General features: G+C 28.8%; 1 protein-coding gene across 5 annotated transcripts in view; it reads left to right on the top strand.

The window, feature by feature from the left end:
• Positions 1–22,419, top strand: part of LOC122634781 (ras-specific guanine nucleotide-releasing factor 2-like) — a 63,793-nt gene that overhangs the window by 1,023 nt on the left and 40,351 nt on the right. For all 5 annotated transcript variants that reach the window (XM_043824069.1, XM_043824074.1, XM_043824073.1 and 2 more), the window contains 3 exons: positions 1,040–1,243; positions 2,507–2,637; positions 3,199–3,315. In XM_043824069.1, coding sequence (XP_043680004.1) covers positions 1,216–1,243; positions 2,507–2,637; positions 3,199–3,315 — 276 coding nt within the window. In that variant the 5' untranslated portion in view covers positions 1,040–1,215. The remainder of the gene's footprint in view (positions 1–1,039; positions 1,244–2,506; positions 2,638–3,198; positions 3,316–22,419) is intronic.

Raw genomic sequence — 22,419 nt, 5'->3', positions numbered from 1 at the left:
AGAGAGAGAGAGAGAGAGAGAGAGAGAGAGAGAGAGAGAGAGAGAGAATTCGTGGATAGCTGCAGGGTGTTTAATTTCATCATATTTTTCTCACATCTGACGGTATATCTGTCTCTCTTTCTCTCTCATTATATATTATAAGATAATACATTTTATAAAAAATAATAATAATAATAACAATAATAATAATTATCATTATTATGACTATTATTATTATATATGAGTTGTCATTAATTGTATTGATCTTTATTATTATTAATATTGTTTTAGTATTTTTATCATTATAATAATAATTATTATTATTTTATTTCTATTATTTCTATTATTATTATTATTATTATTGTTGTTGTCGTTCTTATTATTATTATTATTATTATTATTATTACGCATTTTTACGGTAACTTCTCATTAAATATGATACGAATTTACATACGTAAATGTTAAAAAATTAAAAGTATAATTTCACATTATATGTTATATAAATCGGATATAAATAGATGTTCCATTTATTTAAATTTATTATTCTGTTCGTTATAATCAGTTAACCAATTCATACATACATACATACATACATAAATATATATATATATTGCGATAGACACGAAATCACTCTTTCGATAATCGGATTAATTCTGTCTTCCTAATCTTCCCTATTTGAACGTTTCAACCAGCGTGGGACTATATAGAGTTAGAAATCATTGGAAGATTATGCCCTTTCAACGGAAAATTTATTAACGCTCGGTGACCTCAATTTGTCTTTTTATTCTTTTACTTTCCTTCTGCTTTCTTCATTTTAGTCTTTCTTTTCTTTTCTTTTCTTTTCCTTTTTTCTTTTCTTTTTGTTTATTTAAAAAGGGCTTGCCAAAGATATGGACAGACGATTTTTTTTTCTTCTTCCTTTTTTTTTCTCCTTTTCTTTCTTTTTCGCTTTCACGACCTTATATAACTCGTAATTAAATAATGTAGGTATCTTGTGAATAAATAATGACTATTCTTCTTTCTCTTTTTTTTTCTTTTTTTTTTTTTTTTTCTTTCGCAGTACACAGGACAATCTGGTTTCTTAAGATCGTCGATAACAGTGTTGGAAAGACTAAAGGAGGAATCGTAAGAAATTTTTTTTTTTTTTACGATTTCACAATCGTATACAAGGTATTCAGGACAATCATTAATCTGAGAATCATCGAAAGAAAGAAATCTTTAACGTCTACCTCGATCATGCTCAGCCCGAAGATGCAAAGAACAGGTGAGTTATATATATTATATTATATGTATATATAAATTTTTATATGTTTTGTTTGTATTTATATTATTTTTGTTGATAAATATTAAATTAATTCGCAAGTATTTAATGTTGACATTTTTAATAAAAAAGTTTACTGTAACATACGATTCGTTCTGATATTAAATATTGCAAATTTTTGATAAAATTCCATAGAAAAAAATAGGAAAGAAGAATAAAATAAGTAAATAAATGAGAATAATTTTATATAAGAAAAGAAATATATATATATATATTCAATCGTAGAATATTTTATGATAAACTTTAAATGAGATTAGCCTGTTTCTAATTCTCTAAATACTCTTTAATCTTATTTAGATATGAGTATGATACTCTTTGATCTTATTTAATCTTATTTAATCATTTGAAATTTAACGAAGTATTTCTTCATTAAATGTTTCTCATTATTCACTTAAAATGACTCTTTCGTTATCACGTAAGTAAACGTGATAAAGAATTAAAAAAAAAAAAGAAAAGAAAATTTATATTTTCATTATCTTTTTATTCGAATCTTAGCTTTTTAAGTTACGATATAATGAACAAACCACTATTTAACAAAGTGAACGAAGAACAATTTCTCCTTGTTTTTGTTATTTTATTTTCATATTTTCTCTCTTTATTTCAATCTTATGTTAGTTCAAACGAAAGGAAACCAAGCGTAAAATTACACTTTACATTACTGCAATGACGGTGCCTTTAATTTTCATTTTCGTCGACTGCACGAATTTCATAATGTCTCTCAAAAATAAATAAATCTTTAAGGGTAAAAATTAATTCGCAAAAGGATACTCTTTTACGTTTTTTTATTTTTTTTATTCTTTTATTACAATCAACAATCGTAGAGGTAGTGGTCATGCGTTTAACAATGAATAATCTCTATAATAATAAAAATTTTATATATAAATTATAATTTTTATACCAGTAAAGAATAAATTATATTGATATGTATCTACGTTAAAAGAAAAAAAGAAGGGACAAAGTATATTATAAAAATATATAATATAAAAAATAATAATAATTTGTTATACATATACAATATATATATTTCTTTACATATACATATATAAATAAAATAAATTTATATGCAATTGAAAATATAATATAATATGAAATCATATAATATTAAAACATTCGATGATATAAATCGTTGTATTGATTTTAGATCGTATCAGTCATGGTCATTTAGACAAACTCTAACAACGTATTACGTTTTCTTGCATGTTTCAGTGAGGGTAAACGACTCTCAGCTAGTGATGCTCTCGGAGAGAGCCCATTACGATCATTCGTTGAGCGGATATTTACACAAACGGACTGCTGATTCTGCCAAGTGGCAATTACGATGGTTCGTCTTGTATCAGGTGAGAGTTATCAATTAGAATCAAAGAGAGAGAGAGAGAGAGAGAGAGAGAGAGAGAGAGAGAGAGAGAGAGAGAGACAGACAGACAGACAGAGATTTCAATATCCTATAATTTTTTAACGATTACCATAAACGATACAAATACAAATATAAATAGAATATGTATTTACGAGTTGCACGATAAGCTCAATAAATCGATCGTTAAAACAATATTTATTTTATGCATCTCGATGAATTTTCTTTTTTTTTTTTTCTATTTCTAATCCACTTCACCCTATTTATCATCGTTCGTGTAATTTATGGGGGAAAAAAATAGAAAAAATACTAAAAAGAAAAACATATCGATCGACGTGTATTTATCGACGCGATAGTAGATAAAGAAAAGAAAAAAGAAAAAAGAAAAAGGAAAAAGGAAAAAGAGAAAAGAGAAAGAAAAGAAAAAAAAGAAAAAAAAACAGTGGGTTTCGTATTTTCTTCACATTTATTTCGTACCATTGTATTTTTCTAATAATTGAACAGACGACGACACCGATCTGACATTGGTTGATATTTCGTGTTTCAGAATCTCCTATTCTATTACGAAAACGAGACTTGCTCACGACCAAGCGGTGTCGTTTTGCTAGAGGGCTGCTATTGCGATCGTCTTATCACCGCTAAAGGCAAAGAACCGGATAAACAAGTACGTACTACCTCTATAAACTTTTGTCAACGTTATATTTTTTGTTTCTTTTCTTTTTCTTTCTTTTTTTTTAGTCTTCTTGTTCGAATATACGCGCTTCGAATGCCGTGTATTTTATCCGTACGCGGAAATCCGAGAATGAATCCAAAGAGATTTGTATAAAGAACAATACGACAAACTCGGTCTCTCACTCGTATATTTCTTCGTTCCTTTTCTTTCTTTTATCATTATTATTATTATTATTATTATTATTATTATTATTATTATTATTATTGTTATTATTATTGTTATTATTATTTTTTTTTTATATATCACTATTCCTCTTTTCTGTTACATCAGTGGTAAAAGTAAGTATAATACTTAGCTCGTTCGCCTGCCTCTTTCACGTACGAATAATATTGTAATAAAAGGCGGGAAAACTCTGTCGCATTTTAATCCGTTTCGTGTTTCTTTTCTTTTCTTTTGTTTTGTTTTGCTTTCTTTCTTTCTTTCTTTCTTTCTTCCTTTCTTTTTTAATTTTCTTTCTTTCTTGCTCTTTCTTTGGATTTATTTACTTACGAGTGAAACGAACCACTAAGTACATATACATTCGTTCTCGGAAATGGGATGGTACTTTCGTACGACGATAGTTTGTACACACTATTCTTCGTTCGTTTTGTTCCAAACAAATAGAAGCGTTAGAAAATCAAAAGGAAATTTTTTACTTTGTAATTATTGCAATATTTCTTTACTCACTTTTTTTTTTTTTTTTAGAAATATATTATATATGTATATCATATGCATACGTGTGTGCCTATGTGTGCGTTTGTGTGTATGTATAGTTATGCTTGATCATATTTTATACGATGTCGGTCATCCGACCGGAAATCAATTTCAGTTTTAAATCAATAATACTCGAATATCCATCGCGTGTAAATGTAACGAATTTTGGAGCAGATTTATGCGCGAGTTTTTTTCCATCTTTTATTTTCTTTTCCCGTTTTTCTTTTTTTGTTCATAAAAAAATATCAAATTTCATTGGAGAAATTATCGATGGGTAAGAGAGAAAGAAAGAGAGAAAGGGAAAGAGAGACAAAAAAAGAAAAAAGAAAAATTACGCGTTCGAAAAAGCTTTTCCTAAATATCGTAGATATGTAAACTCGTAGTAATGAATATTTTCGTCAAAAATATATTCGCCATTCGAATTTCAATACGTTCATTGGTATGGTATTTTCAATCGAACCGTAGAAACCACCGGATGATTAAAATCTGTCGAATTAATTACCTATGAAATCAAGTACCATCAAATAAAATATTTTCAATGACGCAAATAGTTATTTAATAATAATATAAAACAAACGTTATGTGCTATTTGACAATTAATAATCGTTATGATTGATTTACGTTTCTTCTATAAAATGAAATAAATTAATCAATATAATCATGATCGGATGATAACATGATAAGATTCAAAATTTAATCGACGATTTAATTGTTCAATCAAACAATTCGATTTATCGAGATGAAACTTATTTTTTCATTTTTTGTACGAAGAAGATCGTGTGGCTTATATATACACAAAAAAAGAAAATACAGGAGAAATGAAAAAGAAAATGGTCTTTCATTGTCTCTAGTCCAAGTTTTTTATTTTTCGATTTTCTACCTCTTTCGAGTGATCCAACGTGACTACTCAACGTCGAGAATGTGTCTGACCAATGACTGACTCGATCAAGTGTCGCTACGTCTGACCAATATAGTTCATTCTTTACCGACAACTTCATTCGCTGTATTTTCTCGAGTTCTCTCACGGTATTGAACATTGAATCACTGTAGAAATTACCTGGACATATATTTTCAATGGTGAAATCAAGGTTAATATCGATTCGTAATTAATACTCCGATCAAGTTTTATGATAATCACAAATGGAAGCCGTATAATAATGCAGCAATGCTCGACAATCACAGGATACATATTTTTTTTCGATTATGCACAATTCTTTTTTTTTCTTTTCTCGTTAATTTTTTTTTTTTTTTATCTCGATCGATAGTTCGTCGAAACGATTGAAACTTTCTATTATATATTAGATCGTCCTTTCATTACTGATTTTTTTTTTTTTTTATCAGAATCTTATTTTTAGGGAAGAATTAATTTTACGTTTTGATATATAGCGTAATAAGTATGACATACATATGAATTTCTTAATGAAATTAAATAATAATTATATCTGTTATATCTGTTATATTATATCTGTATATATATAAAATTTCGTAGATATTTATCGAACAATTCTGCTTTTGTTTTTTTTGGGAAAGATCACCGCAACAAAATTTGAATGACAAAAAGGAAAAAAAAAAAGAAGAAATTGTCCCTGATAATAATATTCGATTAAGAGCATGTTTCGTGCTAAAAGGCTATCGATTTTATCGTCCTTTCGTCAATCACGTTCAATGTATCTATGTTGAATATTTTCATAAGCCGTAAAAATCGAGTTATCGACATCTAACGCGATCAAACATTTCCCTGACAAATTGAAAGACGTATCTATCGTGTCAGTAAATATATTTTATCTGACATTATACATCGATTCGTTTCGAACAATCGTGTTCATAGATTCATCGGTAGGAATAAGAGTTAAATGATTTCCTTATATATTAATAAGGAAAATCGAATTAACGAATAAATAAAAATTTTTCTCAAATTTTTCTTCGAAAGAAATTTTATTCTTGTATATTTTTATATAAATATATTTTTTTCAATATTTCATTTTTCTTTTTGAAAAGAAACATTTTAAAACGTAACTCATTACACCTCATTGCAAATTTTTCTTATCAAATTATTATCCATCATATCAGAAGCAAGGGTTAATAATAAAAAACGTTTTATCTTATTATTTTCGAACTTGTCGATCGATCTTCTACAAACTTGTCGCTTCTAAGAAAATTATCACGCGTAATTTGAGGCAAAGTAGGTGACGATCAATGATTTGTTTATTCGACCGATAATCCATTTAAAAAGTAAAATAGATACTCGAATATACGTATTTGATATGATGTAATTTAATATTCACGTTTTATCCATAGAAATTTTATTATATACGAATATAATAAAATGTACGTACGAATTTACACGTATATAAACAAAAAAAGAAAAACCTTACGAAATCGATACTGTCACAATCCGTGAAAATTATAAAATTTCTTCTTATCGCGTTTCGACGTCACGGATTTATGGTTGATAAACGAGCCACGAAAAGTTCGTGTAAACAAAAATGTTCATTTACGATACACGTGTATGTGCACTTACGTACAAATCATAAAAAAAAAAAAAAAAAAAATAAAATATATCAAAATTTGTACTACCATCGATGAAAATTCATACATACTCGTTCTTTCATTACGTTTCGACATTTGAATTTTGTAGAGATCGAATAAACTCGGACTTATGATGGTTGATAAATGAATCACGTAAAATTCGTATAAATAAAAATGTTTATATACGATATATACATATGTACGTGTATGTTCAACTACATATAAACAAGAATAAAACAATATCAAAATAAATTTCTATTACCATCGATGAAAATTCATATATTCACATTCTTTTATTACGTTTCGATGTTTTTTAATATTTTCGAATTTCATCAAGACTGAATAAACTCCAACTTATTGAGTTGATAAATGAGCCACATAAAATTCGTATAATCAAAAATGTGTATTTACGATTACGTAGGTATACCTACACCTACGTATAAATAAGAAAAAAAAAAAAAATGAATATATAAAAACTTTTATTAACATCGACGAAAAATCATACATTCTTATTTTTTCATCACATTTTGAAAGATTGCATCTTATTTCTGATTATTTCACGAATCACGAGGATATATTGTTTAAAGTTTATTTTCTTTTTTTTTTTTTTTTGGACAATACGTCGGAAGAGAAGAGACGGAATAGAACAAGTAAAACTAGAAAATAGAAAATTAAAAGTATTACAGATATCGTTTCATCGTAGAAGACAAAGAGATTACCGATGTTTTATTTAATAATGTTTTATTTAATAACTATAAAACATTTCGTTTTCGTTAACGTAAACTCGAATGAAAGTAAGTATAATATTATACTTACATCTATACCTACTGTAAATAAACTTTGACTATACGCAAACCATCGTACTTTCTTTTCTGATGTTTATCAATCGTCTTTTATATTAGCGAGCTTTATAGCGTGGTTCTTGTAGGCGTGTTTGGACAATGATAAACATTACCACGATATTACAAGAGTTCCGTACTGTTTATCGTTTTTTTTTTCTTTTTTTTTTTTTTACCGAAGAATATGCTATAAACTGATGAGAAACTAAGAAAAGTAGTAAAGAAAAAAAGAAAAGAATAAGAAAGAAGAGAAAGAAAAGAAAAAGAAAAGAAAAAGAAAAGAAAAAGAAAAGAAAAAGAAAAGAAAACGAACGAGAAAAAATAATAATGGACGCTGCAGGTACTTTTTTTTTCGTCCTTGCACTTTATCTTTGAAAAAGTAATATATATATATATATATAGGTGTATGTAAGTGTTATATATATATATATATATATATATATATATATATATTTACGTGCGTATCTGTATACGTACGTACGAGAAATTAGAAATTTATAAGTTAAGATTGTAAGGGAAGGAAAACAGGAAAAAGAAAAGAAAAAAAGAAAAAGAAAGAGAAAGAGACAAATGAAGATGAAGAGAGCAAAAGAAAAATAATTTGTTTTTCTTGGAAAAATATATACCTGTTGTAAATAAATATTGTCTATATGTATTCGTACATATATGTCATATATAAATATATGTATTTAACAATGAAAAATTATCAATAAAAATGATGAGAAATTAGAAATTTAGAAAGATCATGATAGATTAGACAAAAGAAAAAAAGATAATAGATGATAAATGTGATGAACAAACAAAGGGAATAACAAAAGTGGTTGCGTTCATATATTTTTTTATTTATTTTGTATTCATATTTCCGAGAAAACATGTGAACACATACATACATACATACATACACGCATATATACATAGATATGTATATATCTAAATAAATATACATATATACATTTATTTACATACGTTATCTACATACAGTATTTTCCCAAAAGATGTTAAAAATGATCCTGTAGCTTTTCGACGTACTTCAACATACATACATACATACATACATACATACATACATATATATATATATAAAACACATACAACTATCATAAAAAGACAAACATATACTCGTGCGTTTATTAATATCAAAGAATACGATGAATAAAGAGCTTCAAATACATTTCAGTTTGAATACTTGCCGAATCGAGTCGAGCTTTTCGTAGTACGTCTAAATAATTATCCCATTTTTTTTTTTTTTTTCGGAAGGAAAAAATAAAAATTTCATCGTCGACTTTTAAAAACACAAGTGAACGACGTAGGACCGATTAAAAGGGAGAGAGAAAAAGAGAACGTGTTTGTGTCTGTGTACGTGTGTCTGCGAGAAAGAAAGATAGAAGAGGAGGATGAGATGTTAACGCGTTGCGAGTAAAAGCATCATCGATTTTTTTTGTTCAAAAGGTCGCACGATGCGTTCATCCTCTTCTATCATCCCTCCTCCTCCTCCTCCTCCTCCTCCTCCTCCTTTTACCATCCACCTTTTGAAACAGGAAGATGACGATCGACCGAGATATTCTTTTTATTTTACATTTCCTTTGATAATATATCCAGTCATTTTTTATCGATCGGAGTCCTGTAACACAACCGATTTAAACGCAACTCGATTTTTTTCCTCTGTTCTTCCTTTTCTCTTCTTTCTCTTTTCTTTTCATTCTTCCACGCTTGTCGTTGCTTCTTTTTTTTCTTCTCTTTCGTTGAAACGAACTTGGAATTTACTCGACGAAGATTCCTTTCTTTTTTCTCTTTCTATCTTTTTCTCTTCTTTTCTTTATCAATTTCTTGATTAATAAAAATCGATCGGTTCTCTCTCTCTCTCTCTCTCTCTCTCTCTCTCTCTCTCTCTCCATCTTTTTCTCGTAAATACATTATACGCTAAAAGTTTTACATTATTAATTATTACCGCGATATTGATCATTTTCTTTGAATTTATTAAAGATATTTCTCTTTGAGAAATTTATTCGAAAAGGTTTTCCTTTTTTTCTTTCTAAACGTTTTCTAGTCGATGAATGAAAGTCGATCGGTTTTCTCTATTTCTATCTCTATCTCTTTTCTTCTTGAATACATTATATGCTGAATGATTTGCATATTAATTACTTCTTCCTGTGGATTGACTATTTGAACAGTATCCCAAGTATCTATCTTTTGTATAATATAAAATAAGAAGTATATGAATCTATAAAAATATTTCAATCAAAAATGGACGCTGTATTTTTAATGCGAACGAATTCAAAATTTAGTCGGAAATATTATTTTCAAAGCTTGATGAATAAAACTCGATCAGTTTTCTCTCCTTCTCTCTCTCTCTCTCTCTCTCTCTCTCTCTCTCTCTCTCTCTCTCTCTCTCTCTCTCTCTCTCTCTATTTAACATATTATATTCGAAGTATTTTGCATCTTATTTATTTTTTGCCGCGCGAGCTCTTTTCTCAAGATTAGAAATAGTTTTTACTTTTTTTTTTTTATTAAACACACAGAATAAATGACTACGAAAGAATTTTAATCAAACACAGACACGATTTTAATTTAAACTCATAATCGTCTTGATCTAATGTATCCGATGTCATCTTTAATATCGGAAGGAAAAAAATTGCAGGCAGTCATTAAAAAGACGATTTAGCGAAAATTAAAAAGAGAGAAAGAGAGAGAAAGAGAGAGAAAGAGAAAGAGAAAGAGAAAGAGAAAGAGAAAGAGAGAGATGAAGAGAGGGAGAAAGGAAAAGATAAAAAAGAAAAGAAATTCCGTGAAAAGCATAATTAAATATATCGAATGATAAATTAACTGAAATGGAAGTTTTGATTCGAATGAAAAATTTTTGGGAAATCAGCGATAAGTTAAATAGATAAGCTTATCGAATTTCTTTTTACGAATTTCGCGTCATAAATCAATGACTGACTGATAAGAACCTTGAAGGCGTTAAAGAGGAGAACGTTGAAGAGAAGAACAATGAATACAGTCAATGTATAATAGTTGCTTCTTTTTCTTACGTCGAAGTAAGTACTTACTTACTTACTTACACATTCGTTTTACAATGCTATTGTTTAACAACGCCATTGTTCTTTTCTTACTTATGAATCAAATAGAAAAAGACGAAGAAATGATAGAAAGAGAGAAAGATAGAGAAAGAGAAAAATAGAGAGAGAGAGAGAGAAAAGAAAGAAACAGGACAACCTTCGAGTTCGTTTGTCCTTTTGTTTTTTTTTTCTTTCTTTCTCCTTACTTCCCATTATTTTCTTTTTTCACCTGAGACAAGGAAACCCTGTTCTTTTCCTTTCCTTATTTATTTATTTTTTTTTTCATTTTCGACATCCCTTCGGGGTTCGTTCGTTCGTTCGTTCGTTCGTTCCGTTCGTTCGTTCGTTCGTTCATTCGCATAAAAACATGTTTCTTCGGTAAACGTAAATTAATGAAAGAAGATGCGAAGTAGTACTACTATTTATCTAAGATGATTAGATAAGATCTATCTAATATTATCGTTATTACGAATAAAATAAAAGTTCTTCGTCGAAATGCTTCTGAGAACCTCTGAGATATATTATAATAATAACGATAATGATAATAGTAAAAATTAAAATAATAATAATAATAATAATAATAATAAAGATAATCATGATGATGATGATGATGATGATGATGATGACGGTAACGATAATGTTAATAACGATAAGATTCTTCTACACTTTCGTCGATTAACATTCACAAGAAAAACTTGTGATATCGTTAGACTTATCGATTATTTATATTTCAAACGTGATAATTATGAAAAAGGGGAATATACAAGGTAAACCGTAAGGGCGTTCATTAAATTAATTTATCATAAAAATTAATGATAATAACGTAGTCCTCAAGTTATATCGTTAATGAGATACCAAACGATTTAATTAATGATATGCAATTATTGGAAACTTCTAACGATCTTCAGGTATATTATCGAAGAGAATGATTGTTAATAGTATTTAATTATAAATAGAAAATATTAGACGTAGGTAAAAAAAAAAAAAATGAAAAAGAGATATTTATCTTTCGACGTTTTGTCGAATTAAAGAAAAATCTGAATTATGTCTTTCTAGTAGATTCAAGAAAAAAAAAAAAAAAAGAAAAAGAAAACAGAAAAGAAGAAAAAAATAAGCATTCTCTTGTTACGGTACTTTTCCCTTCGATTTTTCTATTTTTTTTTCTTTTTTTCCATTTTTTTTTCTTTTTATAACGATCGCCGTGTCCTTCATCTCCTTTTACGAGAACTATCGGAGAAGAGTAAACGACGGACTTATGGTTTACCTTTACTACTGGTATGACGCGTTATGATCAAAGGATTGCCATTCAACATTATGGCGAAATTACGGTGCAATAAATGAAGTTTTCGCACAATTTGCTCGAAATTATTATTACTGGAGAAATAGAAAGGAAAAGAGAAAGAGGAAAATGAACATAGATAAATAGAGAGAGAGAGAGAGAGAGAGAGAGAGAAAGAGAGAGAGAGAGAGAGAGAGAGAGAGAGATGTATCTCAACTTTAATGACAAGTTAATTAGGACGAAACTACTTTGCCTAATTTCTAATGTTTTACGTTTTATCATTAATCATTAAAGTTATGTCTTTATCAAAATTAAATTTCTATTGTTAGAAATTTCCTATCCATTTGATTATTATTAATAAAACCTGTACGAAACTGTTATATAATTAATTAATTAGATTGCGTACGTTATGACGTAGATTTGAGTGAAACGATATCGTCACGTTAATTTTTATATTTTTAATCTTTTTTTCTTTCATCTTCTTTCTCTTCCTTTTTAAAAAATTCACGGTAATATTAGCCGTTCTTAGGAATTATTTTACTCGATATTAATTAAACATCGATGACGTCAATTCGCATAGCGATTTAGATTTTATCAAATACGTTCGAAGATCCTGGTAAATTATTTCGCGCTTGTAATATTAAATTTTTTTCATCGTTCCGACGTATTTTTAAATATAATGGATGTCTGAAATTCTTGTCGTTCTATAAATTAAAGATGTCCAATAAATTAATTTATTATAATAAATTATACATCATCGGACAATTTAATATTGCTTTTTTTTTTTTTTTTCTCTAATTACGTAGTTACGCGATTTTCTCTCCTTATTTTTCTTTTTCATCAAAAAGTTTTGGGCTCATTTAATATCATTTTAAAAATCTCGAAATTTGGTTTCACGGCTATTCATTAGCATGTTATTTCTAATTTATTTAATTTTTATGAAATATAATCATCAAGAGATTTCTTTACGTACGTTCAAATAAATCAAAACATTTTGTAGTTCTTTTTCCTTCCTTCTTTATTCCTTTTGTTAACTTTATCCTGTTTTTTCATTGTCACAAATTTCAATTAAAAATAAGGGATTCTTACAATCACGACATTTCTATTATTATTAATACTATCCATTTCCTTATGATAAAAACATTTCGAATAAAAGCATTAAAAACATCGTGGAGATTATATTTTTTTCATTCAATGGCCGCCAGCGAAAATTTTGTTGACGGGAACTTTTTCTGGGGGAAGGAAAACAAAAAGAAGAAAAGAAAAAAGAAAACAAATTATTAAGAAATGACCTATCCACCCTTTGTCCCGTTTTTTTTCTTTTTCCGTTTTAATTTATTTGTTTTTGTTTTGTTTTGTTTTGTTATACCTTTTATGAGATTGAAATAATATAACGCAGGCACTCTAATATTAAAATATTCTTGACGTTGAAACGTTCTAGGACAAATATTGTAAAAGAATTGAACAAAAAGGGAGATCGTCAAAATGCATCATAAAAAGAAAAACAATTATATATATATAAAACTCGTAGAAGCATATAAAAAAGTAAATGGAAATGAGTTTAAATATAATATAATTGCTAACGGTGATGTCGGAGATGGTTTCCCACGCGAGTGGTTATTTATAAATTCCCCAGTCGATTCGTGTTCGACTTTCGACAACTTTCAGTTAATTTTTATACTAAATTTAACGATCTCCCCATTATTCTGATTTATTTATAAATTTATCAAGAGAGAGAGAGAGAGAGATAGAGAGAGAGAGAGAGAGAGAGAAAGAGAGAGAGATTCCTTTTTCCTGGAAAGACAATCGGATTTAAAATAAAAATGAATCTATCGTATCTTCCTTTTTTCTTCTTTTTTTATTTTTCTTTCCTTTTTATTTTTTACGATTGAACCGATCGGTCGTTTTAATAATCAAATTGAACGTTATTATTGAAACATTAAATTAAATTAGAAACAATTTTGAAGTATCACGAAAAATAATTTATTGCTTATTATTCGAGATAAATCGACAGATAATATTTGATTTTACGATATAATATGAGTTAATTTGGTTATTGAAAATAATTATACAATTTGATCAAGTGGAAATGCTTAAACGTTTTTTCGATATATTATTTTTGTTATTCCAATTTTTCCTTTTATCTCGTTGTACTGTTTTCTTTCTTTCTTCCCTTTTTTTTTCTTTTTATTTATTTTTTTTGTTGGGTCGGAATAAAAGAATCGTGTAAATAAATTAGCGTACTTTGGTATGGCGCAGAGTTATTCCAGTGTGTGGGTTTAATATTGATATTAAATTAATTAAATATTAAAATATGAGTATAGTTTACACGTTCATCAAGAGAGTTTTACTCGAAAATCAACGTCATGAAAAATTCAATGTTGATCTCAATTAAAAAACCGCATGAGAATTTTTTCTCACCTGGGCAAAAGTTTAATATCAAAACAATTTTTAATTGCTTATCAATCATAAGTAATTACTGGCGAATAATTTCACGTTGTAACTTATACAGGGTGATGATCCAAAAAATTAATTACACCTTTGGATCCTTTTTTCTTGTTTCTTTTCTTTCTTCTTTTCCTTTTTTCTCGAATCTAACATTACGAGGATAAAGGATCAAAGGAAAAAATCGCGAGTAATGAAAAGTCTCGACAATGGAATAATAGATATTTTTAAATAATTTACGCGAACATTTGACCTACATTTATATATATATATATACATATGTGTGTTTGTGTGTGTGTGCCTGTGTAAAAGAAAAAAAATATTAAAAATTTCGTAACTACGAAATAAGAAATTAAGTCTGTCGAAATTTTACGTTGTTTAAAAAAAATATAGGTTTTTATATACAACAAAACATGATGTAAAAAAAGAAAAAAAAGGGAAAAACAGAAAATATACACGGACAGTAAAATATACATAAGCGTGAGTGAATTTGAAGTTATATTATGACGTTAAAAGGAGGGTTAAAAGGATCTGTATAATGTCGAAATCCCTTCGTCCATTCTTTCGTCCGCATGTACCATTTAATCCCGTGTGAAGAGGGTTATAACAAAAAAAAAAAAAAAAAAGAAAAAAGAAAGAAGGGTAAAGAAAAAAAAAGAGGAGGAAGAAGAAGAAGAAAGTAATAGACCTCGCTCGTTTAGAAGGTCTCGCGAGTGCTATATTCCTCCTCGCAATGTGCTGGCTATTTTTTAAGTCACCTTTAAGCATTTAACTTGTTGTTTTAAAACTTTAATCATAATTTTCTTGAGAAAGGGGATTCAATTTCTGAGAACTCAACTTCGAAACGTTATCGTCGTTGTCGTCGTTGCCGTCGTAGATCGTTTAGCATCAAACGTTAACTGCTAAGAAAAAATATTTTTTTCCTCTTCCATTCGTTTCCTTCATGTTCTTGTTTTTGTCTTTCTCTTCTTCTTCTCTCTGTCTCTCTGTTTTTATTTCTCTACCACACGTAACGTCATCGTCGATTTCACGCGAGCTTCGAAAGACGACGATATCGAATAAATCGATCCTTCGGGTTTTTCGTTGTTATAATGAAAGAGAAACGTCGAAACGTCGAAATAAAGAAAGAAAAAAGAACGAAGAACAAACAAGACGAAGAAGCAGAAACGTCAGACGTTTGACATTTGAAAAACGAGGAAAGAAAGTATTTAACGAAAAGTTTCAAAATATCTTTAGATTTTATCTGACGCATCGTAAGAACGTTTAACCGACGCCATAAATATATTTACGTCAAATAATTTTCTATATGAGTGGAATTGCCTCGTGGAAGTTACCAGAATTTCAAGAATTTCGAACTCCTCGAGAATAGAAATAAATGATAGAGAGAGAGAGAGAGAGAGAGAGAGAGAGAGAGAGAGAGAGAGAGAGAGAGAGAGAGAGAGAGAGAGAGAGAGAGAGAGAGAGAGAGAGAGAGAGAGAGAGGGAGGGAGAGAAAGAATCTTCTCTCTTATCCTCTTTTCTTTCTATTTTCGAAGTCAACGACCGTATTTTACCCTCATTTCCTATTATTCTCATATCTATTAGAAATTGGTTATAATCAGCTTATGTTAAACTATTATCGATCGATTAATTCAATTCGTATATTTGGATAAATGAACTGAAGAAGCAAATATATGTAATTGTTTTCTCTTGAAAAGGGAACATTAATTAATGATAACATGAATTTACTATGATATTTGCTTGATTGTCTTTATTATTGAGTAAACATATTCACTGAACTATCTAAACGTTAAACATACAACATGATTATGTGTTATGCTTTTGTTATCCAACCTTTCCCTGTTTAATATTAATTTTCGTGCTGTTGTGTCTATAAACTCTTTGAGAGAAATTTCTAGTGTGTTTATCTATTTATCTATTTATCTATCTATCTATCTATCTATCTATCGATTTATCTATATATTACATGTATATATGCAAGTAAAGCAATAGATTAATACGAACACATAGAGATCGTTATACTATTTGATAAATTATGAGACATCGTTCGCGAACTTACGACAATGTCTCGGTTGGGTCACTTTAGTGGTTTTCTGGCTTGGTGAGGTCAAGGCTGTCATGTGAACGTGCATATCTATTTAAGAGCGAACGATAAATCTGAAAAGTCGGACAACATCGTCTTAATACCCTATTTACGTTCTTCCCGTCATCTTTTTGTATTCCGAAATAGCATCCGCAGCAAAAACTAAGCTCCATCGAAATTTGAATCCCTCTTAGTAACCTATCCGGCTTTCTTTTCGTAAAAAGAAAAAAGAAAAAAGAAAAAGAAAATCTTCCGAAAGAAAACTTGATAGTCAGTCCATCGCTTTAACGTCACGTACGAGGGAAAAGTTACGTTAAAAGTTAGTTAAGACACTATATCTCGTGATAAGAAACAGTAATGCTTTCGAAATGTTATCTATTTTTTTTTTTTGTTGAAAAAAATAAAAGAAAGAAAAAAACAGTGGAAATAATTACTCGAGTAATTTTACTTCTACAGTGCTTTATAGTTTAATATAGTAGAATAATTATAACTAATCGTTAGTTCTCTCTCTTTCTCTGTCTCTCTTTCTCTTTCTCTATTTCTCTCTGATAAAGTTACGAAATTAGATTGTAGAAATTATATTAGTTAAATTCGAAGTTTGAACCGAGAGGGTTGTTTAATCGTACAAAAGTTCCCTTCTCTCTTCTTGTTCTTTCTTGCTTTTTATTCTCGCTAATTGAATATAATAATATTCCTTTTTATAATAATTCTATCGAGACTATACAAGAAAAAAATTATGTTATTTTGGAATATAACAGAAAATAACTTTTCGGAACGTTTATCAGCGTATAAATAAAACGTTGTTACGTCATATAATTTTATTTTATATTTATATTTATATTCTCAATTGGTTTTGTAATATTTAAAAAATATTCGCGATCAACATAAACACACACACACACACACACACACACACACACACACACATGTATACATATATATATAAATCATATAATCGAGAAAAAATGGAGGTAATCGATAGTGTTTCTATCGACGTTACAAACGTTCGTTCATTCGTTCGTTCTCTGTGACCTAACACAGCGTAAACGAAACGTATTGGCTGTTATCGATGATGGATATAAGCACGGCCAACGATTTGCCCTCTGACCTTACCTCGAGTAAGGATAATAGAAGATATACGGTGAATAAAAGGAAAATAGAATTTTCACGCTTCGCTACGATAAATTCGCAAGCGCGAGATGTCTGTCTCTCTCTTTCTTTCTCTCTCTCTCTCTCTCTCTCTCTCTCTCTCTCTCTCTCTCTCGCAATGGTTTCGACTGGTACATTGAAAACTGACAATGAGAGTGCTAGCACAAAGTTAACTTTCCAACAAAGCCATACAAGCTTGTTTTTGTTTCCCGTATTGAAGGAAACAAAATATCTAACATTTTATTTATTTTTCCCCAGTCACCGTGTTCCCCTGCGTTACACTTTCAATGAAAAGTATCTTTCGCGAGAGTTTTTCTTTTCCTTTTTTTTTTCCTTCTCTTTCTTTTCTTTTTTTTTCTTTCATTTTGCACTTCGATCCTCGATTAAATAAAAACTGACAGTTGTCGGTCTTGATATAGGTAGCTCGTTGTAAGAAAAAAGAAAAAAAAAAAAAGAAAAAAGAAGAAGAACAAGAAAGAAACTTCGATTTTCTCCTCTCTTTTTTACTTTATCTCTGTTTGACCCTTGGAAAAAAGAGAAGAAAGTTTTTTTTTCTTTTTTATTCTCCAGTGATATTTGTCTTATTCGTTTCTTCAGTAGAAATTATATTTCCTGATTAATGTCAATTAAAATGTTATCAATGTTATATTCTCATGGATAACGATGATCGTAATCTCTTTTAAATGTATCGTACAGGATACTTTTAATTTCTCCATACGAATCGATAGATGGAAATCGTATTCGCGCTTTCTCATAAGTACGAGAGAAAGATAGAGAGAGAGAGAGATAGACAGAGAGAGAGAGAGAGTGAGAGAGATAGAGCAATCAATTATTCTTGCTTCATAATACGTTCGTCGATATAGTTTCGTTAATTAACAGGGACGAGTCTATAATCACCGTAACAAATTAATGCACCTGCTACACGACGACGTAGTAACGTTACTTCAGTAAAATACTCCGATCGATAATATGTATAATAAAAGCATATCTATTATCTATAGATATATTTTTACATACATATACATGCACATGTACGTACGTAAATACGTGTGTGTATGTATTTGTATATATAGTGTAAAAAACGTGAGCTATATATGCGTCGAATCGCGTTTGAGAGAGAGAGAGAGAGAGAGAGAGAGAGAGAGAGAGAGAGAGAGAGAGAGAGAAAAAGAGAAAGAGAGAATAAAGGAAGAAAATAGAAAAAATAAATTAGAAATGAAAAAAAGAAATAAAAATAAAAAAGAAACGAAAAAAAAAGAGGACCATTGTTTCAAGAGAAAAGAAAAATCATATTACTCCATATTTCTCTTTTCGTTTTCCTTTCTCTTCCATTTTTTTTTCTTTTTCTTTTTTATATATATATATATATATATATATATATATATATATATTCTTCATTTTCCGGGGAGCTAGTTGTCGATGGACTGCCAGAAGCAGTTTAAATGATTCTATCAAAGAAATTATTTTCTTTCTTTTTATCATCTTTTCTCTTTAATCGAATAAAGTTAAAAGAAAAAAAAACAAATCGAAGAAATTTAACAAAAAAAAAAAAAAAAAGATTACGAAATCGCGTCAGGGATGATAATCGTTGGATTTTTAGTTTAAGTCGAGCATCATATTCAGAGAAAGAGAGAGGTCAAACAGATTGGAGAAATGATCGACGTGAAAAATGAACGAACATACTCGGTTTTGCAGCAGGTGCAATACTAACGCGTTAACTGTTCGCAACGTCCTTGAATTATTTCATGAAACGTTAGAATTCTCTTCTCTTTTCTCTCATGTTGGTAGTATTTCTATGATTAATCCATTATCGTGTATTTTCGCGATAACAAAAAATTTTCTATTATCTTTTATTTCAATTTTTATCAGGAATAAAATAAAAAAGTCAATAGTAAAATAATCAAGATTTAAGCAACGTAATATTAGTTTTTTTTTTTTTTTTTTTTTTTTTGTTAGACTGCTCTCTCTATCATTCTCTCATTCTCTTTCTTTCGCAAAAATAACGCTACGATGAATACTATGATCGCATATTTTCGAGATAATCGAAAATTTTCATCTCCCATTTTTGCCTACGAACAAAACTCAATCAATTTGGTAGATTAGTAAAATATTAATCTTTTTTTTTCTTTCTTTATACCACCTAGTACGTAGTAAAATATTCATTTTTACTTGTTACAAAGCTCTCTATCTTTCTTATTTTTTTTTATACGAATGTTATTAGAGTGGATTTACGATCACATATTTTCGAGATAATCGAAGCTTATCGTCTTATATTCATATAGATCACTAACAAAGTAGAAAATCAATAGTAAGATAATTACTTTTCGTAATATTACTTTTCGTTACATTGCTTTCCCTCTTTTTCTTTTAATCTCGTATTACTTCTATCACAACTTGTATCCAACGATTGCGTATTTTTCGAGATAATAGAAAATATTCGTCTTTTATTTCTGATCAATAATAAAATAGAAAATTGACAGTAAAATAAAAGTCAACTTTATTACAACGTTCTCTATCTCTCTTTATCTTGTACTAGTGTTATTAAATCAATGATCGGATATAATCGAGATAATCGGAACTTTTCATTTTCTATTTCTGTTCACGTAAAAAGAAGAGAATGAATAGTAAAATAAGTAAGAGTCAAGCAAAGTACAATGTAACAGTAGTCATTGTTAGAACGTTCCAGATAGATATTATTCTCTCTCCAAAGACTGTGAATATTAGCTATTGGTTAGGAGAAGATACACGTGGTATGTCCTAATTGTAAGTTCTATCGATTATCTACGTTCGCTTTTGTCCTGTTCTTCGTTAAATGCGACTACTTCGTTCTCCTTGTTAGTGAGGTGATCCTAGGACAAAAGGCCGAGTCCGTTTAACGTGTCAGAGTCTAGACGTTCTTGTTTTCCAGCAACCACTGTAAGGACGATGTCGGTCATGACCGAGATTTATCTCTAACATATTACTTTTTATTAGATTTTATATATATATATATATATATATATGTACACAAAAATGTACATTGATTTTATATATAAATAAATAAATATATATATAGGAAAAGTTGATATTTAATATACAATTAATGATATAATGGAATATTTTATTTATTTAACGTAGTCAATGTATAATTAGGACGATATATTTAATGAGGATTAATTGGACAAGACGATTATTTAATAATATAAATTATTCTTTTTTTATATATTTATATTTTATTTGAATATATACAATTAGGACGATAAGAAGGTTCTTTAAAATTAAAAAATTTAATAAGAATAATATTTGATAATATAATATAATTTTTATTTAATTTTTGGTTTCCGATATAAAATTAGTCATTCTATCAGAATTTTTATCATTTTAGTTTGAAGTACGGAATACGCACACATATGTTTAGTAAAGATCAGATTACGCGTCTAAGTTTTACGAATCATGATTTAAAGATTTTTTTAGAAATGAGTAAATACTTGTAAAAAGATACCTTCAACTGAGATCATTTCTGTTTGGTTAAATGGTAATTAGTTTGCATAAAAGAGAATTACGGTATGGATATATGTATGTGTGTGTATGTATATATACATACATACATGATATAACGAAAGCAAGCGGAATGTGGGTAATTATCTGACAAGTTTCCTTTAAAAGCTTGTTCATCGTTAGAACGATGTTTCCTGTATATAACGACTAGCTCTAACTAATATGTAAATCTAATTTGAGTACTCTATATATATATATATATATATATATATATATACATATCTATTTATGTATATATTTATGTATGTATATACTCAATTATGATGTGTTTATAAAGTAACTACGAGTAGTGAGATATCTCGTGGCTATAACTATTCGAAGCATTAAAATGAAATTGAAACGTAGAATAAATACATAATTGTCATGAATGTTAACACATTTTACATTTAATATATATATATATATATATATATATGTTACATTTAAGTAACAATAAACATTTAATTCGTACGTAATTTTATCGAAACGAGTGTAGAATAAATGCAAGCGTGACTCTTTTTTGAAATAAGCATTATCGTTGGACCATGTAATACCACGAAATCTTTTCACTTGAATTTCATTAAATTAACGTATGTGATATAATTAACGCATTATGTCGTTGCAAGGACATTAATCCTTTCAACGTAACGATGCGTAAAGGCCCCTACAATCTCTCTCGGAACACTTCAGATTAGCCCTTTATAAATTAAATTCAACTGAACATCGAAGTAATGCACGAGAAATGTATTTTTTTCTATTTAAAATATCACTTGATAAATCACATATCGTCTTACGGTATCGTTTAATTAATACTTATATTTAATTTACTTTTATGAAAAAAAGGAAAAAAAAGAAAAAAAAAATGTCGACTAACAAACACGTCCATTGTCTTTATTATTATCAAATCGTAATAAAAAATCGTCTACTATACATATACACATACATATATTGTTGTTTGAAATGGTACGAAACGGTAAAAAACAAAACAAAAAGGAAACAAAAAAAAAAAAGATAAAAACAGAAAGACAGAAGCGGAAAAATCCTCAAGTAATTCCATCGAAAGGAAGAAGAAAAATAAAAATAGAAAGAAAGAAAAAAAATTTCAAACATGTCGAGTGTCATGTTTCTACACAACGGAGATATTAGAAATAAAGTTAATTCTAAAGTACGATCGTCGTCGTTGTTGGTTCTGTTAGATATATAGAAAGAGAATAGAACGCTATTCGCTCGGATGGGAGTAATTAGAACTCTACGTATTTGTAAAATAAACGCGGATGTAATCCTGATAGATACTGAATTTTCTATGGCTTTACCTCCGAGGACAGTAACGAAAGCGGAACGGACGCTACGTTGTATACAGACTTGCAACGGAAGCCGGAACGCATATTACCAAGATAGACAGATAGAGAGAGAGAGAGAGAGAGAGAGAGAGAGAGAGAGAGAGAG

Source organism: Vespula pensylvanica, chromosome 16 (genome assembly GCF_014466175.1).
Source record: "Vespula pensylvanica isolate Volc-1 chromosome 16, ASM1446617v1, whole genome shotgun sequence".
In the NCBI taxonomy this organism is placed as follows: Eukaryota; Metazoa; Arthropoda; class Insecta; order Hymenoptera; family Vespidae; genus Vespula; species Vespula pensylvanica.
Note: the sequence above shows the minus strand (reverse complement) of the source record. Positions and strands in the feature narration are given on the sequence as shown.